Genomic DNA, 21,765 nt, shown 5'->3' on the forward strand with positions numbered 1-21,765 from the left:
TTGACTTTCCCAGTGTGAACAACATCAGAAGTTTAAAAAGTTACCAGACTTGCCAATGAATAAGGACAACTCGAGTTTTTATTTTCAAGACCTTAACGGATCTACAGATTTGTGTCCATGCTTTTAGGTCTAAGTGGAGAAGTAAGTATGTAAGTAAGGGATGAGTGTTCTCATTTTATTCATAGTGGAGATGTTCATATGCTTTCTCCAGCATGCACAGATGTGGGTAACGTGATATGTTCTGGGGTCCTGCACAGCCTCCTGATTTGTGTTCCTGAGGTTAAGAATATGCTTCTGAGAAAATTAATCATCTCCTATTTGCACCTTGTGTTTGTTTTCAGTCCAGAAAAATAAGCCTGTCCTTGCTGATGCTTTAAGTACTGAGCTCTCGGTGTATTCCTTGGAGTATCATGCATAGATTTGATACATCAATAGAGTCAAATTGGCTAAAAGAGCTGTCAATGATAAAAGCGGGGATGCTATAAAAGACAATGGCCTGATCACATTCCTGTGACTCAGGCAATCTGTATCCATCTCTTTTATATATCAATGGATTTTTTTTCTTTCACATTTGCATAAATTGGTAGTATATATAATAAAACTGCAAACAACAGAAAGCAAGCCCATTTTTTAAATTATGAAAGAACAAAATTTCTGTCAGGAGATTTGTTCTCTTGGGGTGCAAGGAACAATAAAAATTCATGCTGTATTTGTGTTTTAGGAGGTACTTTGAGGTTTTTTTTTTTTCTCTCTCTCTCTCTCTCTTCCTTCTCAAGAAGCTAAATCGCACATGGCAGTTGCCACAGCAACCCATTTTTGTGATTTGCAGAATACGGGAGCAAACCAGATGTAAATTGTCAGTCAATAAATCTCTCTTCTCATAGAAGATGGTAACATATGCGGTCTTATTTGGTCAATTTATAAACTTTTGTGGTGTTTTGTTCTCATCTGTTCCTTTCCACATGCTGTCAGGAATTAGCTTTCTATTCTTTGGCTACATAATTTCCGAGTTTCATATATAATGTTAACTGGAATACCTAGATGGCAGAATTATAGAAGGCTGCTGTTGAAAAATGAAGGTTATTTGACATCAGTTGTGCCATTTTTCAGCATTTTGACCCATGAATTCTTTGGTTTATCTCATGGAGAGGAGTCAGATTAATTTTTATGGGGCATTTTAAAAGCCGTTGTGACTTTTACTTGGAAATCCATAATTTCAGTCTACAAAGATGGGTGTGCTTTTGTCTCCATGAATCCTTTGCTGTGGAAACAATTGCTTTAGGCTGGAACTGTTGGAAGTCTAAGGCCCTGCTTTTGCTCTCTGTATCCCGGCAAGTGGGCCCACATTTTGGGTCCAACTCATTTCAAATAGCTATTGTACTTCCTCTTCCTTCCTTTTATCTTTTCTCCTTTTCTGTGTATAAGGCTCTTCCCTTCCCTCTGCTTGCCTTTACTTTCTTCCCCAGTATTCCAGAAGTCATGATCCTCTCATCCTGAGGACATTTTGCCTCTGCTTCCAGTGGAATGAGAGCCTGGGTATTTGTGTGCATAGCTGTTAATTTGATAGTAATTTGATAGGTAGTGCAGTTTACAACTTATTAGGATACACTTGTATCTTTTCCCTTGCTGCCTGTTGGCAAGTCCTTCACCTTTTCTGTTCCTTTTCTGTTCCTAATAACAATCTTCCTTTCTCCTACATTTAATAATCTTTAGCATTTGTTCCAAAGAGCCGCAGCCTGAAAAGACTAGGTGGGGGAATTTATGATGAGACATTTCTAATGTTTAGCACTATTTTAAACAATTGCTGGGAACCAGATGGAGTAGTTTCACTTATAATATCCCCTCCTTCCTTTTAAAACTGCTGTCAGCAGCAACTGAAGTGATGGTGTTCCTTACTACACTGACAACATAAGGATACATGAAAATGTATAAATTTGGAACATTAGCAGCAGATGTGAAAACATTTCTGGAACTAAAGATGGCATTTGCTAAATCTAAAGTAGATGGCAGCAGATATTATTTTATTCTCTAGAATAATTTTGAATTGCGGCTCAAAGCACTGTACATTTATGGGAAAGCAGGCAGGACACAGAGGGAGAGAAAGACAATTGGATGACCACTGTCTCATCCTTACCTGGGGCTTCATCATTTCCCTCAAGCTGTGAAAAATGGAGGTATGTATGTGCATGCATGAAGGAAGGAAAGAAGGAATTCTTCAACAGCAGGAGACATTTTTCTAGCAAATTTGGCTTTCAGAGTGGTTGCTTGAATATAGGCCCAAACCCAGAGATACGAGTAGTGTTACACTTGGTAAGTGAGAGTGAAATTGCAGCCTTTCCCCCAAACCCTTATTACAGGCATGTAACTTTACTTTTCCTACTTCACCCCACATACTCCAATACTACTACTACTTCTTTTTTTGATATGGAACTTTTTAAAGGTCCTTTTTGAATTTGTTACAATATTGCTTCTGTTATATATGTTTTGGTTTTTTGACCACAAGGCATGTTGGATCTTAGCTCCCCAAACAAACATCAAACTCACACGCCCTGCATGGGAAGATGAAATCTTAACCACTGGGCCTCCAGGGAAGTCCCTCCCCAATACTTCTTAAGTAGCCAGTGCAAATGCTGTATCATAGTCTCTTGTTCTCTGGCACTCTCAGCTATGTTCCTTAGAGGCAGCCTAGTGATTAAAGGCTCAGACGTGGACTCTAGTTCCTCTTCCTCCTCTGTCACTGATTTCTCATCTATATAAATGATGGTTGATGATAGTACCTATGGGCTTCCCTAATGGCTCAATGGGTAGGGAATCCACCTGCACTGCATGAGACAGAGAGGCACAGGTTTAATCCCTGGGTCGGGAAGATCCTCTGGAGGAGGGAATGGCAACACACTCCAGTATTCTTGCTTGAAAAATTCCATGGAAGGAGGAGACTGGCAGGCTACAGTCCAAAGGGTTGCAAAGAGTCAGACACAAACTCAGCAACTAAGCACAAAAACAAGCAGAATATTACCTACCTCAGAGGGATGGAGTGAAAATAAAATAATGCATTAAAAGTTCTTAGGTAAAAAAATGTTAATATTAACTGCACGGGAAACAAAGTAATTACTAAATATTCAGTTCAGTCACTCAGTCGTGTCCGACTCTTTGTGACCCCATGAATCGCAGCACGCCAGGCCTCCCTGTCCATCACCAACTCCCGGAGTTTACCCAAACTCATGTCCATTGAGTCGGTGATGCCATCCAGCCATCTCATCCTCTGTCGTCCCCTTCTCCTCCTGCCCTCAACCCCTCCCAGCATCAGGGTCTTTTCCAATGAGTCAACTTTTCACATGAGGTGGCCAAAGTATTGGAGTTTCAGCTTCAGCATCAGTCCTTCCAATGAACACCCAGGACTGATCTGCTTTAGGATGGACTGGTTGGATCTTCTTGCAGTCCAAGGGACTCTCAGGAGTCTTCTCCAGCACCACAGTTCAAAAGCATCAATTCTTCAGCGCTCAGCTTTCTTCATAGTCCAACTCTCACAGCCATATATGACTACTGGAAAAACCATAGCCTTGACTAGATGGACCTTTGTTGGCAAAGTAATGTCTCTGCTTTTTAATATGCTATCTAGATTGGTCATAACTTTCCTTCCAAGGAGTAAGCATGTTTTAATTTCATGGCTGCAATCACCATCTGAAGTGATTTTGGAGCCCCCAAAAATGAAGTCAACCACTGTTTCCTCATCTATTTCCCATGAAGTGATTACTATTACCAAATGAATAAGTCACGCATGCATGCTAAATTGCTTCAGTCATGTACGACTCTTTGTGACCCTATATGGACTATAGCCTGCCAGGCTCCTCTGTCCATTGCGTTCTCCAGGCAAGAATACTGGGGTGGGTTGGTATGCCCTCCTCCAGGGGATCTTCTGGACTCAGGGTTGGAACCCATGTCTCTTACGTCTCCTGTACTGGCTGGTGGGTTATTTACCACTAATGCTACCTGGGAAGTCCAATAATACTCAAAATCATGGTCAAATTAATTTAGAATTTGTTGTAACTCAAATTTAGTTTGGAGGTGGCGATGTTAGAATAGAAGTAGCAGAGCAAAATAGAGCTGCCTGAATGACATTTGGCTGATTTGCATTAGAGGTTATAGAATTTTACTTGCCTTGCAGTTTGTTTGTTTGCTTTTTATCTTTGGGAGAATAACTCTTAAAATTCAACATAGTATTTGTTACCTCAGTTGTATGGCATGTCTGAGAAGAAGAAAAATTATTAGAAACCAGGTACAAATAAACACGGCTAGACACTGGTAAAAACTAACAGTTGACAGATGTTAAGGAAAAGTCCAGTGTCGGTGTGCATGCAAGTATACATGTATGTGCCTAATGCTTGTATTAAGTTTGCATTGAAATTGACAGAGTACTAGAAGTACACCGGTTAAATAGAAATCTGCAAAAATGCTAGCATAACTTTTTTGCGATGATGGGATAGGACAGCTGTCATTTCTTAAGATATGTTTATACTTGGGGGAAATAAATCTTAAAGAGATTGTTAGAATGTACTTTAAATGTCATTCATTAGTACTTATAAGAAGGATTTTTCAAAGGAGAGAAAATGAAAACTATATCTGAAGTCATTTTGGTAAATGGACACCGTTCTTTAAAAGAAATTCATGTTATCATCAGCAATTTAAACATTTTAATTTAGCAACTCAGGGCTTGGAGTACTCATTATTTGATACTACGCATTCTTTTGGAAGAAAACCTATGACAGGATTTGTAGAAAAAGTTAAAAAAATAAGTTTAAAATGAGATTTTTAATTTCAAAGATTGTAATTAATTTGTATGTTATAAAGCTTCTTAGGTTCCCAGCAAAGAGGATTAGGACAGAATGACCTAGAGGCTTTTAAATTTGGGACGGAACATCCAAGAGGTATAGACATTTCCAATAAAATAACACAAAGAACTGTATCATTCTATTTCCTTTTTGGATAATTATGAAACTTAGTTGGCTGCCATTTTTTAAATTTGTGACTTTCCATTTAATAATTTCTCTCTCTTATTTGATTTAGAAATGAAACAAACAACTCTTCAGCTAAAACCACTTTAGAGCACAAATTCAAAATCTGGGTCCCAAGTAATTAACATGCTTGATGCAGAGCAGCAGCAACACATTAATGTCAGTAAAATGTCAGTCTAGAGAGGCGTCTTGAGGAGTGACTGTATGATGGCATATTGGGCTTCTGCCAGACTCCAGCAGCAAAGAGCTGTACAAATACGGGCCCTTCCCAGGGAAGAAACTGCTGGGTTTCTCTACAAGGTTGAGTTTGGGAACTTTTGGTCGTAATGGTGCTTAAGAAAAGGAATGATTTGATGGGAGCATATGGTCCAGTCTTTCTGAAGCTCTGCCATCACAGTCAATGTGCTGTGAAATAACTGCTAGGCAAGGATTGAATCACCTGGCTTCTGATTCCAGTTATGTTTTTAAGTAGTGAGGTCACTTTGAGCAAGTGACTTCATATCCGTAAGATCTCTTTCAGTTTCACGATTCTGTTATACCAGGCCTGACTCCTTGTATCCTTCAATGGAATTTGAAGGCAAATGCCAAGGGAGTGTAGAACTGATTCATTAATGATGCCAGTGGTGGCTGCTGGGTACCCCTCAGTTAAGTTCCACAGAGAATGTGATATAATCTGAAAACAGGAGTTCATGAACATGTAAGGTAAAGGGTTTTGTCCATTACTGGTAGACATTCCTAAGAATACCTGATCTACCATCCTACAGACATCATCTGAGAACCAAGAGATGACTATAGGTAGTGGTCCTCTTTAGACTGGAGACTATTCTTACCACAGTCTCACAGGCATATTAACTAAGAATGTCTGCTTAAACATCTCAATCTTATCCCTGTCAATCAAACCCCTGTCTCATCTAGCTCTACCCTATTCTTGGTCTTTGCTTGGGAAAAATACAACACAATATACCTACTGCATGCATATTCTGTATGCATTCAAGCAAGTAATTGTTCACCAATAGTAAGCAGTTTTTCTAAACCTAAGATAAAAATGGCAGAAAATGGACAATGAAAAAAGATTTGAATCTTTAACCACTTGTTCTGAAACTTTGAAAAATCATTAGGTGTCACTCTTAGAGATTCTAAGATTCTGGGTTAAAAATAAACACTGTGAATTTGATGTCAATCATCACATTTACACCTTACTGAAATTTCCTTTAATGTTAAAAGTGAATCAAAATATAAAAATAAATGTATATGTTACACCTAGGCAATATGCTTCAAAATATTTTTGGAATATATGCCTTGTAAAATCTTAATAGAATGATACCTGTTGAGATGAGAACATTTAGATAGATATGGTTCTAGTTGTTGTATTATATACCAGCAAATAAATCATATACATAATTTCTTATCCATATCTCAAGGTTCTTTTCATTGACTTTGGATGCATTCTTAGTCATTGATTATATAGCCATGACGGGGCATGTCTAAGTGAATGAATAAATCATAAATTATTTTAGAATATCTTTCCTTTCAAAGATTCATAGAACTCTCTATCAAGTAAGTGGATAGAGTGGTACATTGATTTGTAATTAAACATAATTATCTGGAAAGAAAAACCTCATGCTTAAGTGAAGTTAAGAACGAAATTTACTACTACCTTCAGGGTTGGGTGGGAAGGAGAGTGGGGGCAGGATGTGGTGGTTGAGGAGGAGTTACTATTCTAGATAGGAAAACATTCTTTGTGGAGCAGATTCGAATTTATAAGTGTTTGTTATTTTTGCTCACAATGTATACAATGTACACAATGTATAAAAATATAAATAAGTTTCAACTAGTTCTCATATCTGGTGAGCTATATTGAAGGAGGAAGGAAAGAGTTGAAACATTTTTCTGCATGGTCAGTTTGCAAGGTATTTATGACCTGGAAAACTTCCCTTGTTTTATTCCTTATATCCATTCCCTAAAAAATGGTAAAGATCTTAGATGTTCACAAGTCCTTTCGGAATTCAACTATAATCATTTTTTCCATTACACTTTTGAAATTGCACAAATTAATGGCAATATTCAAATAGAAAATCTACAAGTAATAATTTTTTAGATTAGTTGTATTATAATAAGGGCTATTATATTGTTCATGAAATACTAATTGAGTCAGACATGTGACAAAACTGAAGTTTGATTATTATATGTTTTCTGAACTTTGCTGAGAAACTTACTACTATAGAAAGAAACTGTTGTTGAATGCTTCTGCGTGAAAAGTAAAATGCTTCCCAAAGGGGAAATAGATTATGCTTATTCTCATTTATATATGTTATGGGAGGCAAATAGCATGATTTTAAAGTGTGGGCTTTGGAGTCAAACATTCAGGATTCAAATTAGGACCCTGGTACAATGGAAAATTGGGCAAATGCTTCCCCTTCCTAAGCCTCTGCTCCCTCATGGAGCTGAGATATTAGGTGAGATGAGGTATGTAAAAACCTTAATGTTGAATAACTGTTGGCTAGCATCCCCCCTTTCTCCTCTTCCTCCTCATCGTTACGTATAAATGTAAGAAATATCAGGAAAAAACATCAAAACATTTAAAATTCTAAAAATATTTTATTTCATATCTGTGTTAGGTTATTCATGATGCACAGATATTTTACCTTTTATCACCTCCAGTTTAAATTCATTTTTCAGTTGCCTAATGGTAATTTTTTAAAAATAGTTGACTCTGACAAGAAAAGACAGCTGAATATGAGCTCTCTTAACACTACTCTTTATCACTGGGAGAATCCTCAGTAACATTTGGCCCTAATTTCACATTCAGCTTTTTCTATGTAGGACAGCCAGATTGAAGGACTCCCCTGATAGTTCTTTGAGGAGATCACTCAGCGAGAAACTCTGAAGTTTTGCAAAGGGCTGGGATAGAAGAGTTTTGCTGAAGTTTTAGGTTTGGCTCAGCATGCTCTGTTTGGAAAATGGATTGCAGCTTTCATCAACTATCTTTACAGAGCTAGAAGCTTACTGATGATGAGGAGGAATGATTAATTTCATTGACAACTGATGGTCATAGTAGCAGTGAAATAGTGTTCAGGCTGTTTTGACTTTCTTTGTTTAAAGGAGAATGCATGAAGAAAGGAAGGATCCACAGACTGGAACTGGACCCCAGAAGACTTGTTATAAATAATGAAAATTGAGACTTATGGGCTAAGCTTTGTATTTCTTCTTTGTGTCGGTTATTGTCCTGGGTGACCTCAGTTAAAGAAGCATGTTGAATTCTACTTGATGGAAAAATGGTGGAGGAAGAAGACTGTAAGCCCATAAGGTGCCAGTTAAATAATCTGGCTGTGCACTGCAGCAATCATTTTAGTTGAGCAAGTGGATGATACTCAAATACAACTAAGTAAATCATCACTTTTTCTTCAGAAACAAATAAAAGAAGAAAACATGAGTGAATGCTGCCAATAGATGATGCCCTAGTATAAGAAGAATGCATTCTGTGAAATGCTAAATTGGGAGATTGTATTTGGATAGAGAATCTGAGATCTGGAAGACAGTGTAGACTAGTTATATTTAGGTAATACCAACAAGGAAGCAGTGTTGCCTGGTGTACAAAGGCATGATCTTTACAACCAAACTGACTGTCTTTAATTAAGTGAGGCAAGTTGCCTTTTCTTCACTAAATCTTATTCTTTCAGTTGTAAAGTGGGATTGATACTAATTACTGTTAATTAATAATAATAGTTTGATATGATTATTGTGAGGGGTAAATGATAAAATGCACATGAAGTGTTTAGCATTGTTGGGCACAGAAAATGCCTGGGTGTAGCATAATAAATGAGTTCTGCTAATATCATGATCATTTCCTTAACCAGTAACGACTGTCAAAGAGACATAATGCAATTTTAACTCCTAAGGTCTCTGCTAACAGTATTTTAGGTCATAAAACACGTAATTCTTCATTCCTTTGAACATTTTGTCCAATAGCAGCAGTCTGTGACAGACACAGCTTATAGTATAAATGAAAAATGAGACTTTGGTATTTACATGGAATTTGCTTGCTCATTAAAAGTAAAGTAACTGATTAAGGAGATGGCACTTTGGCAAATGCCTCACTGATTTTCAAAAGTTTGCTGAAACTCACTTAATGACACTCTTTGAGTAGCTGGAGCGTCCGTGTAAAAAACGTGTGGATAACCAACTACAATAAGCAGAACAAGTATAACTTGTATGTTTGGTAAGTGAATCAGTTCATCTATTCACACAAAGAATTGACTTGGATGAATAGTCTAAGCTCTATCTTACAATGGCATTTTACATGCTTGTCATTCAGTAATTATTAGGAAAAGAGTGTCCAAGTTTTATAAGTGCTTAGAATATATTTCTTTTTCAGATATAGTGGTTGCATTGCCTTTTCCATTCCATTCTCTTGCCTTTTCTCTTCAGTGCTGTAGCATTGCAACCTGCTTTCAGGTTCATTTTCACCTCCTCTATTGTTTTACTCTCCATGCCTTAGGCACATTAACCCCTTGGTCTTTGTGGAAATCAAAATACCATTGTTTACATGTAAATTATCTCCTGCCACTATTGACATTTCAAAAAAAGTCCATTATGATCCCATATACTGTCTATTTGGTCTTTCTGCTTTTTTGATGATTTTTTGATTTTTCTGACTGATTTTTTTGATGACAACAAAATTAAACATGGGAGCCCAGAGACATTGTTAGCAAACAGCAATAAGACTGGTATGTCTCAGGCATATGAATAAAGCGATGAGAAAAACAGTCTAATGACATAAAGCCAATATGAATTGTATCTCAGAAAATACATGTCTGTTAACATTTTTTGAGTTTTTATTTTGTTTTGAAACAAAAGTAAGTTTCTGACAATGTAATTTAAATGCCTTGACCTTTCAATGTGATGAGACTGTAACATATTATGGACCAAATTTTATCAGTGGAATAAATTTGCTGGAACATTTGCCCTTGTTTCTTTGTAGTCATTTTATTAATATAATTTCCTAACTTTAGAGAGCATTGTAATAAAGCTCATTCCAGTCCTCTCTACCACAATGCCTCTTTAAGTATTTCCTAGAATCAAAATACTCAATATTACTTTTGCCACTGGTAAGTGTTGTGAGTCCAGAGACTTCCTGAAGGCCATTGCTTAGCCATGGCACATTAGCAGGCTCAATCCCAGGGGAATACATTCTTCCATTCCTGGATTCATGGCTTTGTACAAGTCAGGAAACTACCTCCTCTCTCGCTCCTCAGGGAATTAAATCCCAGAGGTTTTAGGCCTCTGGAAAGAGAAAATATTTTTTGTTGATGCTAAGCCTTTAATTGATTCAGTGGGTCATTGGGGAGTCCATGGGCCTTTTCAGTGCAGACTTGGAAAAAAGTGGTGATGTTTACACTCCTTCCTAAACAGAGTAGCTATTATTTGTGGAATGCTTTACTTTTTGGAAGTAAAGCTTGGCAAGATAACCTTTGGAACATGTGTTTTAGGAATTTTCATTTATTCCAAGGATGACATTACTTATGAAAGATAAAATCTCCCTCAGGGCCCTCAGAATAATCTGAATAAATTTACTGGCATTTTGAGTTCTTAGTGTGCCATTTTCTCTCCAAGACTAACTAGAAAAGAGATGCCAAACAGGCTGCTTTTCTAATAGACGTTATCCATTGGTGGTGCTTCAAATGACTTTGAAGACTTTGCTCATAATTTTCCAACAATCTGGAACATGCCTGAAAAACTTACTCATCACATTTTATCCAATTTTTGATACCTTTGCCAAGTATCTGTTTATCAGAGTGCTAATGCTGTCAGACAAACATATGGGTGAGTAGGTTGAAGACATGCAGAGTCTTTAACCTCACAGAGCTTCATTCTTCAGTCTTACAAGAAAAATGATCATCATCATTACTCCCCCAGCAGGTTGTTGGGAGGAAGAAACGTCATTTACTCTGTATACAGGATAGCTCTAGAAGAGTCACAATTACTGTTTGTTTGTTTTTTTTTACTCTCCTTTACTTCCCCTAAGTTTTAAAGTCAGTTCATTACTATTATCTTAGCAAAATTTGGAGAGCACACTGAGAAAGAAAAATTTGCTAAGAAGAAAAAAAATAGGGATGTGAAATTAAGGCACTAGGTCATTGTCTACAGTGGTTCTCACCGTAACGATGGAAATGGAAAGGTAAGGCAGAATGGGGGAGATGGTGAGATGAAGATAGGTGTAACTCTTCTGAGCATCTCCTCTGTGAGGTGCAGAAGCAAAATATGAGAATGGACAGTGCATATAAAGAGGACACCTATAAGTGCCTTAAAATATTACAGTTAAACCCAGTAAAATAGGATTGGAGAGTCTCTTCAGAATTCCTGGGAACTCTGAATTATAGTAGAAGACCAACAGCTGAATATGTGAAGAGTAGCAGTATTATTATTAAGATGTTTTCAAACCAGGGCAAGGGCCTAATTTTTATGACTCATTACAGAATACAGTAGACTATATCCCAAAGGCAAATTATGAATTTGAAATATTGGTTGTGAGATACTTCAATGAAAGGAAATTGCTCAGTCATGTCCAACTGTTTGCGACCCCATGCGCTTAACTTGCCAAGCTCCTCTTTCCATGGAATTCTCTATGCGAGAATACTGGAAGCCATTCCCTTCTCCAGGGGGTCTTCCTGACCCAGGGATCAAAGCCAGGTCTCCTGCATTGCAGGCAGATTCTTTACCATCTGAGCCACCAGGGGAAGCCCGAGATAAATAGTTATTGCTTCTATTGTTGACTATCTGCTCTAACTTTAAGAGTACTTGATTATCTGGATAAAAATCTACTTAAGGATTTTTTTTGGGGGGGGGTGGGTGCTCGTATCTATCAGCCTTTACTTATACTTTTTAAAGAATATTTTCTTTGGAAAAGAGGATAGGCAGACCTTTAGCAGACTGTTGGAGGGATCACTGTAGGGCATCTGCCCTAGACCTCCATAAAGAGCTGAGTGTGTTGGGGTAAAGATGTTAAACCCTTTGGGCCCCAGTTTCTTCACCAGTGAAATGAGCATACTAGAGCCTTTACTGAAGGTTGTATTACTATTACATGAAAACCTCTTCCCCGTCTTCATTTCCCCACACTGAGTTTGTGTGATGTACTTTTACGAATGGCACCTTAAAAAACAGCCCTCAGTTAAATGCAAATATGACAATTATGCAAATATATAATAATAGATAGCCCAGTGGGCACTGCATTTCTTCACAAAGTTTGAGATGAGCATTTGGAATCTCTGCTCCCCAGTCTTAACAATTTCTAAACAGCATCTGCCGAGATTAAGTTCTACTCCGTCATCAACGTAAACCATTTGTATTTCTCCCTGTTACTTCTTTTATCCTCTGGCACCACCTACGTTCTTTATGTGAAGTTTGATTGCCTTTTAGTTTGTGGCTGAAGGGAACAATTGCTGTCACATTCTACTTGCTAGGTGTCCAACCAGATATCACTTCATCAGGAGAGAGGCAGGGAGTTGTTCACTGCGCTTTGCGCGGGACCTGTGTTCAGTTGCTACAATGAGAAGCTTTCCTAAGTGCTGGTTGCATAGCCAGCATCAGAGAGTTTTATCTTTGGCAGCGCGGATAAGATACTGATCTGCTGCCTCATGTTTACCTGCTTTATTCAGTTGCTTGGGACCAAGGAGTGACACCTAAGTGGTTAAACTTTCACATCCAGGTCTCCATGGCCCATTTAGGTGGCTGCAGATGTGTCCAGTGTTTATCCAGATTGGCTGGAGCAACAATATTTTAAATTATTCTTTGGGGGCATCTTCACTGAAGCTAGAAGTAGGGACTCATTTTTTAGCATGTGACTAGCTTCCTTTTAAATGATCTCCTTCAGATTCCCCAACAAATATCTCATCTATGACCATCTTCAAGGGCTGCTAATTAAGTACTACTATTTAATTAACATAAGTGTTAGTTTGTAACTCAGATTACAAACCTTTCTTTTCAACATAATTATTTTGTAGTAAACATCACAATGTCACTTTACAAAGGCATTTTGCACCAGGAAAAATTCAGAGTGGAGGAGAAGAAAGTAAAATGTTAAACCATTTTATGACCGAAAAAAAAAGAGAGTTGGTATAAAATGAACAAAAATAATAAAATACAGTTAGTGAATTATAAGTTGATTATGGTTTTCATAGGTCCATAAATTGCTGGCTTAAAAAACTGATAACATGGTGTTTTAAGCCATTAACAGCAGTAACAACAACCAAAGGTAAAAATTCCACCTACTCATCAGCATTCTAACTCAGTGTGTTGCCTTTGACAAGCAACACTCTGAAAAGATGGTCCTTTGATGCTTGTCTTGCCAGAAATCTATTATTTTTGGTATAGCTAGCTACATGATGTGGGGAGACTGTGGCTTAGTCTTCCAGGCATGCTGATATGTCCATCAATTGGCATTGGTAGATGCCAATCAGATCTCTAAACTCCCTGGCACACATTGAGTGACAACCCTGGGGGCCTGGAGTGATTGTATCTCTTAGACTCAAGTGGGCACATTATTGATCTCCGTAATCCACAAGATATGTGTGTGAGCTTTACCAAGGTTAAAGAGTGAATCCACTGTTCTTAGGTGTCATTGATTGTAATTTTAAAAGAGGTTGGGTAGGATTTAAGAATGTGTGTGTTTGGTATGGAAAGTTTCCCCAGAAAAGGTCTGAGAAAAACTGAAATCAATACTGCAGTGCTACACTATACAGGAGTTTGAAATCTGGAGGTTGAATATCAGCTTCAGGCTTTTCTCTTGGCTAGGAACTTAGGAGGTCCCTCCAAAATATCAGATCTATTCTGTGGCAGAAGGTACACTCGCAGTAAATAGCAGAAAAGCAAATGCTACACCTTTTCCTCTTTGTAATAAATCATTTTGTTTTTCTATAGATTGTGTGTGGCATTTGAGGCAGAGCAAGCAAGCCTGCCGATATTTCAAGCTAATCCTTCAGCATCTTTTATTTTTCACTCTGAGCAGGAAACCTCTTCTTAAACTTGTTCATTTTACAGAGGGAAAATCGAAGCCCATGGCATGTTGTCAGAGCTGCTTTATTGTCATCATTTACAAAGGTCACTGGAATTAATTGACTTCTTACATTACACATTGTAAAGTGACTCATTTTTTGACACATTTGTGGGAAATTGGCAGGATCTAAGTGGCTGTTTATTGTCTCTTGCTTTCAGCTCATATTATAAACTAGAAAACCAATAATAACTCTGAAATCACAGTGGTAGAAAAAAATAACCTGCAGTTCAAAAGAAGCAGTCTCCATTAACTATTTGGTTAGCTGAACTAGAAGAAGGAAGGAGAGAGCTCCTGAAGATAAAATATAAATACTTGGTTTCTTTTACTGTCTTTACAGGATCCTCTAAGGGGGTAGTGAATATTTCCATGAACACACTCATGTTCTAAGTAGCTGGCTTCCTTTTACATGCCTGGAAGTATAAATTAACCCACACTGTATTCCATGAATCATCACCGCATGGACACTCATAGTTTACTGAGAGTAATTCTGTCTCAAAGGCATTGCTTCTGAAACTAAAGAGAAATACAGGGTGTAAGCAGTATTTATTGCGTGAGGGCACAGTATGTTCTAGGTAGGTTTTATGAATCCTTATTTCTTCCTTTTTTTTTGTTTTGTTTTGTTTTCACATTGTCCCCTTTTTACTAAATTAAGAAGGTTCGACTCATTCTCATAGCTTGGTTTCACGAAAATTAGAGGCACGGAAACAAGGACATATTGTTAAAAATGAATAAATTAGAGGTGAATTAAGCCTGCTAGCTGAGTAAGAGCAAAGGGAATATAGCAGTTGGTTTGAACAATCTTCTTAAATAGGAGATGTACTTTAAAGCCATCCTGCTGCGATCCTGTTAATTACCAAAGAAGATTAGAACTCTTCTGGTTCATGGGATCCTTTTACCTAGAGTGTATCAATTGCAGCTGCATTAGCAATCAGACATTTGCACTGTCCCTTCAGACCAGTGAGGGGATGTTATTAAAGGGAAGTCATTTACCCCAATCCATAAGATGTAGCCTGGCAGAAATTCAATAACTGTTTGTGATATGCTCTTTTCGCCACTCTGCTTAGTGGGTTTACTCTTGACTTAACAGCAGCATTTGCCTTTATCTCCAACCACTAGGTGAAAAAGGGAGAAAAATGCCCCATCTCTGAGATTGGTTTCACAACGCAGAATGATTTGTAATCTGCTTTTCATTGCAAATAATGTGAAGAAAAAGCAAAAATCCCCTAGCCCCTCTCTTCCTCTCCTTTTCTCCTCTGGTCTTCTCTCTTGCTGTCCCTCTCTCTCTCTCTCTCTCTCTCTGTCTCTCTCTCTCTCTCTGTCTCTCTCTCTCTCTCTCTCTCTCTCCTTCTCTACTCCCCCCAACCCCCAGCACTGCTTTTTCTCTCCCACTCACATCCTCTGATGGGCGTTCAAGCTAGTAAAATTCATGCTGGAGAATCCCACAAACACAGCAAGGCATACACAGAGCCGGAGGGCTTTTGCATTTGAATTTCGTCTCGAAAGTGAAATGGAAAGAAAACCGTTCTCAGAATTCACACAAGAAGAGAACATCAAAAGAGAATTTAAGTGTTAAAAAAAAAAAAAAGAGCATCAACTGAACAGGAAAGAGAGCATATTTAAATAGAAATGTATATTTCAAACTTACCCTGCAAAAGCGGTTTCAGTGCTACACCCCCTTCCGTGTCCCTGCGTGCTGGATTCCTCAGTTCCTTAGTAGCAATAGTCACATGGTTGCGTTCTTGCCCGGGTGGAAATTGGTGCATATGTGTGTGTACCAAAGTATACACAAATGTGTACTATAGGTATTCACACGAGCAAGAGAGCTTATCTCTGTATTCTAAAATATAAACGAAGGCGGGAGGTTACAGCGAGGATTCCTTCTTTTTCCCCCGAACTCTTTCTCTCAGTCAGCGGCAGGCTGAGCCTTTCAATCCAGTGAAGAGAGATCGTGGGAGCTGGCTTTATTTCTCCTGGTTTCCATGGTGGTTAGTGGTGCGTCGTTCACCCGATCAGTTGTCACACTGACATGGTGCTGCCTGCTCAGCGGTCATTAATAACTGAACACCCTCCACTCCCCAGAGAGGAGCCAATCGCTTCGGACTGCCAAGATGTAGCACTCGCAGCTGCTCGCGTCTGGTTGGCTGAAACAACCTGTCTGTTCTATGACACTGCTGCTTAGGATACAAATAAATGAAACAGACTTGCTTGTTTTGTTAGGTATTATTCCTCCCTTCCCTCCTTTCCTTCCTTCCTTCCTTTCTTCTTTGCTTCCTTTTTTTTTAGGGGGAGGGATTTTTTTGACAAGTTTTCTCATTTTGGGGTTCTCGGTCGCTCAGACACTGTCTTTTCTCTCTGAAAACAGCAGGGCACATTACTAACAAGGATTTCCCAAATATTAAAAGCACCTGGGAGAGATGCAGAGCCTCCAATGACTCCTCTGAGAAGTTCACCAAAGGCAGTATAATTTAAGAACAGCTTGAAACTGTTTTGAGTGGCATTTGGTTTTCTGTAAGTCCTACTTAGTTTAGGATATGCGTTTGCTGTTCAATAATTTTTTTTTAAAGCAATGGTTTTTCTTACGTGGAGTGACCAGTTTTTTGTTTTTTGTTTTTTTTTTAAAGTAACACATATATTTTCTTCATGACATTTCAGTACATTGGCATATTAAGGGGGTATATATTTTTCCAGTTAACATTCAGCCACTTTTCCTTATGTGATGAAGTTAACTTGCCAGCCACATGTGAATGAGTACATGTGCCATGGTGTTTGTGTGTGTGTGTTGGGAGGTATGCGTGTGGGTGTATGTGTGTTTAGGGTGTATGTTTTACTACTCTGGGAAAGCATTTCTGCTGAAATAAAATTAAATCCTCAAGAAAATGATTTCTCTCTGTTCTTAGACCTGCTAACTCTGAACTTATATTTACCAGAAAAATATACTCTGTACACATATGTAAAACGCTGAATTTTCTGAAATTTTGAAAAGAAACACAGCAAAGCATAACGGTTTATATTTCTGCAAGGACACCTATGAGCAAATAGACAGCAGTTTTTTAAAATGCATGTGTTAAAACCTTAATTAGCACACTAGAGAAAAATTTTGTTGAAAACCATGATACATGAGGATTAATTTAGCAACAGGTCAAAAATAGGTTAGATTCCTGACTCCAACCCTAGTTTTGAGAGACTACCCTCTAGTGGAGTACAAAGAAATGGCATTTTCATGTTGCTGGATTTACTGGGGGTGGGGATGGGGGGGGGGGAAGCTTCACATCTAATTACTCCTTAAGTGTTTATTGAAATGACATAGACCAGCAGTTTACATTTATTATAATTATAATACTAACTTTGTTTCTAACTACTAAATATTTTCGTTCTGTGGTTTTCCTTAAAATGTTCCCAAATGCTTTATTTTTTTTCCTTTTAAAAAACTGTATTCAAATAATCCTTAACCTTTTGAATAAAACTAAATTCAAGACAAAAGTAGTAGCTTCTCCATTAACCTAATAGCACTTATTTCAGAATGTTACTGCAAGATTTTATTCTTTACGCTAGGTACTCTTGCACTTCGTCTGTAAATGTTAGGAATTTGTAGTCCAGTGTTGGGGATGTTGTGATACACTGTGTCTATACTTAATTTAAAGTACTTGTGATAATAGTAACTCCCCCCAGTTTTATTCTCTCCAGCTCTAGTTTCTTGCCTATTCAAGATAATTTCACCACTGGCAGATTTTTATTTTCGCCTATGGAAAACTTACATTAAAATTGTGTTAATTACTTGAAAAAGGAATTTGAGTTTTATACCATTGGTTCCTTAAGCATTTCATTTTGGTTGATTGGTGTTGACCATACAATCAACAAATCCAATAATCAAACCAAGTATAATGGCCTCCCATAATGAGAGTGAGTAGTGATAATCAAGCAGATAGATGATTAAACTACTTTCATGGTTTATAAATAAAACCAACAATTGTAACTGATATAAATTTTAGTCTCAGATATCAAAAAAATCTAAGTTTTAATTTAGCAAGAGTGGAATATTTTAAATGCTACCTTATGCTCTATCATAGGAAGTTATTTTAACTTCCTTTGATTACCTTTTTGACATGTGGGAGATGAGATGGCATTTCTTGCAGTTGTCCTTTTTGTGTAGGTACATGATAAGTTCAGAAGATTTCATGGGACGTTAGAAATGAGATTTCAGTGTGAGAGAAAATAACTGACTTTGGATGAAAAGATGAGGATTTTGTTTCTTGGCTGTAGTTTCCTTTTTGCTACAAGAACAATAGCTGCTGAGTAGAAGCAGTGTATGTTTTATACGATTTACTATTCCACCGCATCAATCATTTATTAGTAATGAGAGGTCTCCAGAAAGACACATTAAATTATTTAATTATCACATCTATGTAATACAGTACCATGTGAAGACTTTAAATTGTGTCAGGATGAATATTTCAGGGCTTTTGAATTAGCACGATTGTAAATGGTCATCAAATGAGAAACATAAAACTTTTAAGCTCGAGTGCCTTGAGTCCTAAAGTTTAAGAGACTTAATACATATATACATCTGGTTACAGAGAGCAAGACTAGAACTCCCCAGGTCTTTCAGGATTTTTCTGTTATATCACCCTCTCAGTTCAGTTCAGTTCAGTTCAGTTGCTCGGTCATGTCCGACTCTTTGCGACCCCATGGACTGCAGCACACCAGGCCTGCCTGTCCATCACCAACTCCCGGAGTCCACCCAAACCCATGTCCATTGAGTCAGTGATGCCATCCAACCATCTCATCCTCTGTCCTCCCTTTCTCCTCCCACCTTCAATCTTTCCCAGCATCCGGGTCTTTTCAAATGAGTCAGTTCTTCACATCAGGTGGCCAAAATATTGGAGTTTCAGCTTTAGCATCAGTTCTTCCAATGAACACTCAGGACTGATCTCCTTTAGGATGGACTGGTTGGATCTCCTTGCAGTCCAAGGGAGTCTCAAGACTCTCTTCCAACACCACAGTTCAAAAGCATCAATTCTTCAGCGCTCAGCTTTCTTTATAGTCCAACTCTCACATCCACACATGAATACTGGAAAAACAATAACCTTGACTAGATGGAACTTTGTTGACAAAATAATGTCTCTGCTTTTTAATATGCTGTCTAGGTTGGTCATAACTTTTCTTCCAAGGACTAAGCATCTTTTAATTTCATGGCTGCAGTCACCATCTGCAGTGAATTTGGAGCCCAAGAAAATAAAGCCTGTCACTGTTTCCACTATTTCCCCATCTATTTGCCATGAAGTGATGGGTCTGGATGCCATGATCTTTGTTTTCTGAATCTTGAGTTTTAAGCCAATTTTTTCACTCTCCTCTTTCACTTTCATCAAGAAGCTATTTTGTTCTTCTTTGCTTTCTGCCGAAAGGGTGGTGTCATCTGCATATCTGAGGTTATTGATATTTCTCCCGGCAATCTTGATTCCAGACCTTCTCATCTACTGAATGATTGATAGATTTCCTGCTTTTTCTTCTTTTCCTTATTCTTTATTTTTCTTATTTTGTTTTTTTTTTCCCCCTTTAGAATCCATTGCAAATACAGTGTATTACTTACATATGCATGTCAGCTACCTCAGAATAAATGTATGCAGGGTTTCCTGAATGAGTACTTAGTTCTAATGAACATGTATTGAAATGATTTTTAAACATAAATGAGTAATTGTAGCCCTTAAATTATGTTGACAGAGTTCTGCCCATATCATCAAATAAGAAAATATATGGGTACAATAAATATTTATTTGTTGATTTAATGGTTGAATTTAAGTTACTCATTTGTGAAGGTTTATTGCTATTTCATGGACTCCTAGACAGGGTTTGCCTGTGAGCTTTCGTTAGAGAAGTAATTTATGTAGTGAATCAGAGCACAGCTTCTGAAGACAGACAACCTGGGTTGGAATGCTTACTTTGCCACTTTCTAGCTTTGTGACCTTGAGTACAAATTTAGCATCTCTGTGTCTCGGTTTCCTCCTAGGATTGTTTTGAGAATTAAAGTAGTTAATATATATAAAAGCTTAGAAAAGTATCTGGAACATATTAAGTCTAAATGAAATGTTTGAAATCACCATCACTTGTCATTATTATCATTGTCATAGTCATCACTATTTCTTCCACTGTGTCCTTTGGGGTGCCCTTTCTACCTTCTATTCTAAGTCCCTGCCTTTCACTTATCAGAAATAGTTAGCTCAGTTCAAATGCTGCTTCCCCCGTGGAATCTTCTCTGACCCTCTAACAAGATATGATCGCTCATTTGACCCATACTAGCCCACTTCAGTACTCTTGCCTGGAAAATCCCATGGGTGGAGGAGCCTGGTAGGCTACAGTCCATGGGGTCGCTAGGAGTCGGACACGACTGAGTGACTTCACTTTCACTTTTCACTTTCATGCATTGGAGAAGGAAATGGCAACCCACTCCAGTGTTCTTGCCTGGAGAATCCCAGCAACGGGGGTGCCTGGTGGGCTGCCGTCTCTGGGGTCGCACAGAGTCGGACATGACTGAAGCAACTTAGCAGCAGCAGTAGCAGCATTCATTATCCCTCCTATGACATCACTTTTTAAAAATACATTATAATTGTTTATGTAATTTCACTTTATAGTTTATAAGATTCTCCAGGAGGGACAGTCTATATCTTATTCAACTTCAGTATCCATAACATGGATAAAATTGTTCTTTCATAGTATTTCAATTTTAAGAGTTACTTAATCTTCACTACATCTCAAGATATTTTTATCCTCATTTGACAGTGTAGAAACATTGTCTCAAAGAAGTTAGATTACTTGCTCTGGTGTCCCAAAACTATTAAATAATGGAGCTAAAATTTGAACTCAGTTTGGTCTGCCTAAAGAGTCAAGGCTCTTTTCATTGCACAGGGCACTAAGTGTTCATTTGCAAAATAAATGAATGCTTGATTGATGACTGAGTCAACCAATTAAATGTAGTTAGCAACAAGGGATGCTAAAAATAGAAATACTATTTTTAAAAGGGAATACCTTTTATGCACTAGACAGAGGATGTTTTTATATAGTTACTGTTGTTGAGTGTTAATGACAGAATTTTGTATTGCTGGCACAGTTTGAGAAATAGAGCACTGAAGAGATGTAGTGCCTGGTTGGAAAGATGAAGTGATGTGTTGAATACATGTGAATGGCCATTGATGAAGGGTGCTGACACTGAGCAGACAAGATCGTCAGTGGCTTGTCCTTCCTCCTCTGATTCTGATAGCAAATTTGCTTTTAAGTTGGAAATAAGATGAAACGTGAGGAAGTTGCTCATTCCTTTATTCTTTGCTTTCAGGGGATTGACTTTAACTTCTTCTCTAGACAGGTGAAAAATAGTAAGAGAATAAAATACACTTTTTAGAAAGTATATAGCAAGTAAATAGGTAAGTAGCCTGATAGGTGGTTTTCAGGTTGCACAGAAATAACTGAAAAAGGAATTTATCAAAAAAGGAAATATTCTAAACTGTTGGTAGTCGTTATCTTTGATGGGATAATGGTTGGATTTTGTTTTTGATTAAGTGCTGACCTGTATGTGGCATCATTTTTTAAAAAACTAAAGTATAATTGATTTACAATATTGTGTTAGTTTCAGGTGTACAGCAAAGTGAAGTGGTTCAGTTACGTGTGTGTGTATTCTTTTTCAGATTATTTTCCATTATATGTTATTACAAG

At 37.8% G+C, this 21,765-nt stretch overlaps 2 protein-coding genes across 7 annotated transcripts in view; one reads left to right on the plus strand and one right to left on the minus strand.

Annotated features, from left to right (window-relative positions):
• Positions 1 to 16,090, minus strand: part of LRRN3 (leucine rich repeat neuronal 3) — a 39,942-nt gene extending 23,852 nt beyond the window's left edge. The window contains exon 1 of the mRNA XM_012176787.5: positions 15,710 to 16,090. The gene's annotated coding sequence lies outside the window, so the exon portion shown is untranslated. The remainder of the gene's footprint in view (positions 1 to 15,709) is intronic.
• Positions 1 to 21,765, plus strand: part of IMMP2L (inner mitochondrial membrane peptidase subunit 2) — a 958,934-nt gene that overhangs the window by 471,430 nt on the left and 465,739 nt on the right. The window contains exon 6 of one of the 6 annotated variants that reach the window (XM_042248579.2): positions 1 to 21,765. This exon is cut by the window's right edge and continues 19,236 nt beyond it. The exons of the other annotated variants lie outside the window; for them this stretch is intronic. Coding sequence (XP_042104513.2) covers positions 1 to 18 — 18 coding nt within the window. The 3' untranslated portion in view covers positions 19 to 21,765. 6 annotated transcript variants of the gene reach the window in all.

This window comes from Ovis aries, chromosome 4, assembly GCF_016772045.2.
Source record: "Ovis aries strain OAR_USU_Benz2616 breed Rambouillet chromosome 4, ARS-UI_Ramb_v3.0, whole genome shotgun sequence".
Lineage (NCBI taxonomy): Eukaryota > Metazoa > Chordata > Mammalia > Artiodactyla > Bovidae > Ovis > Ovis aries.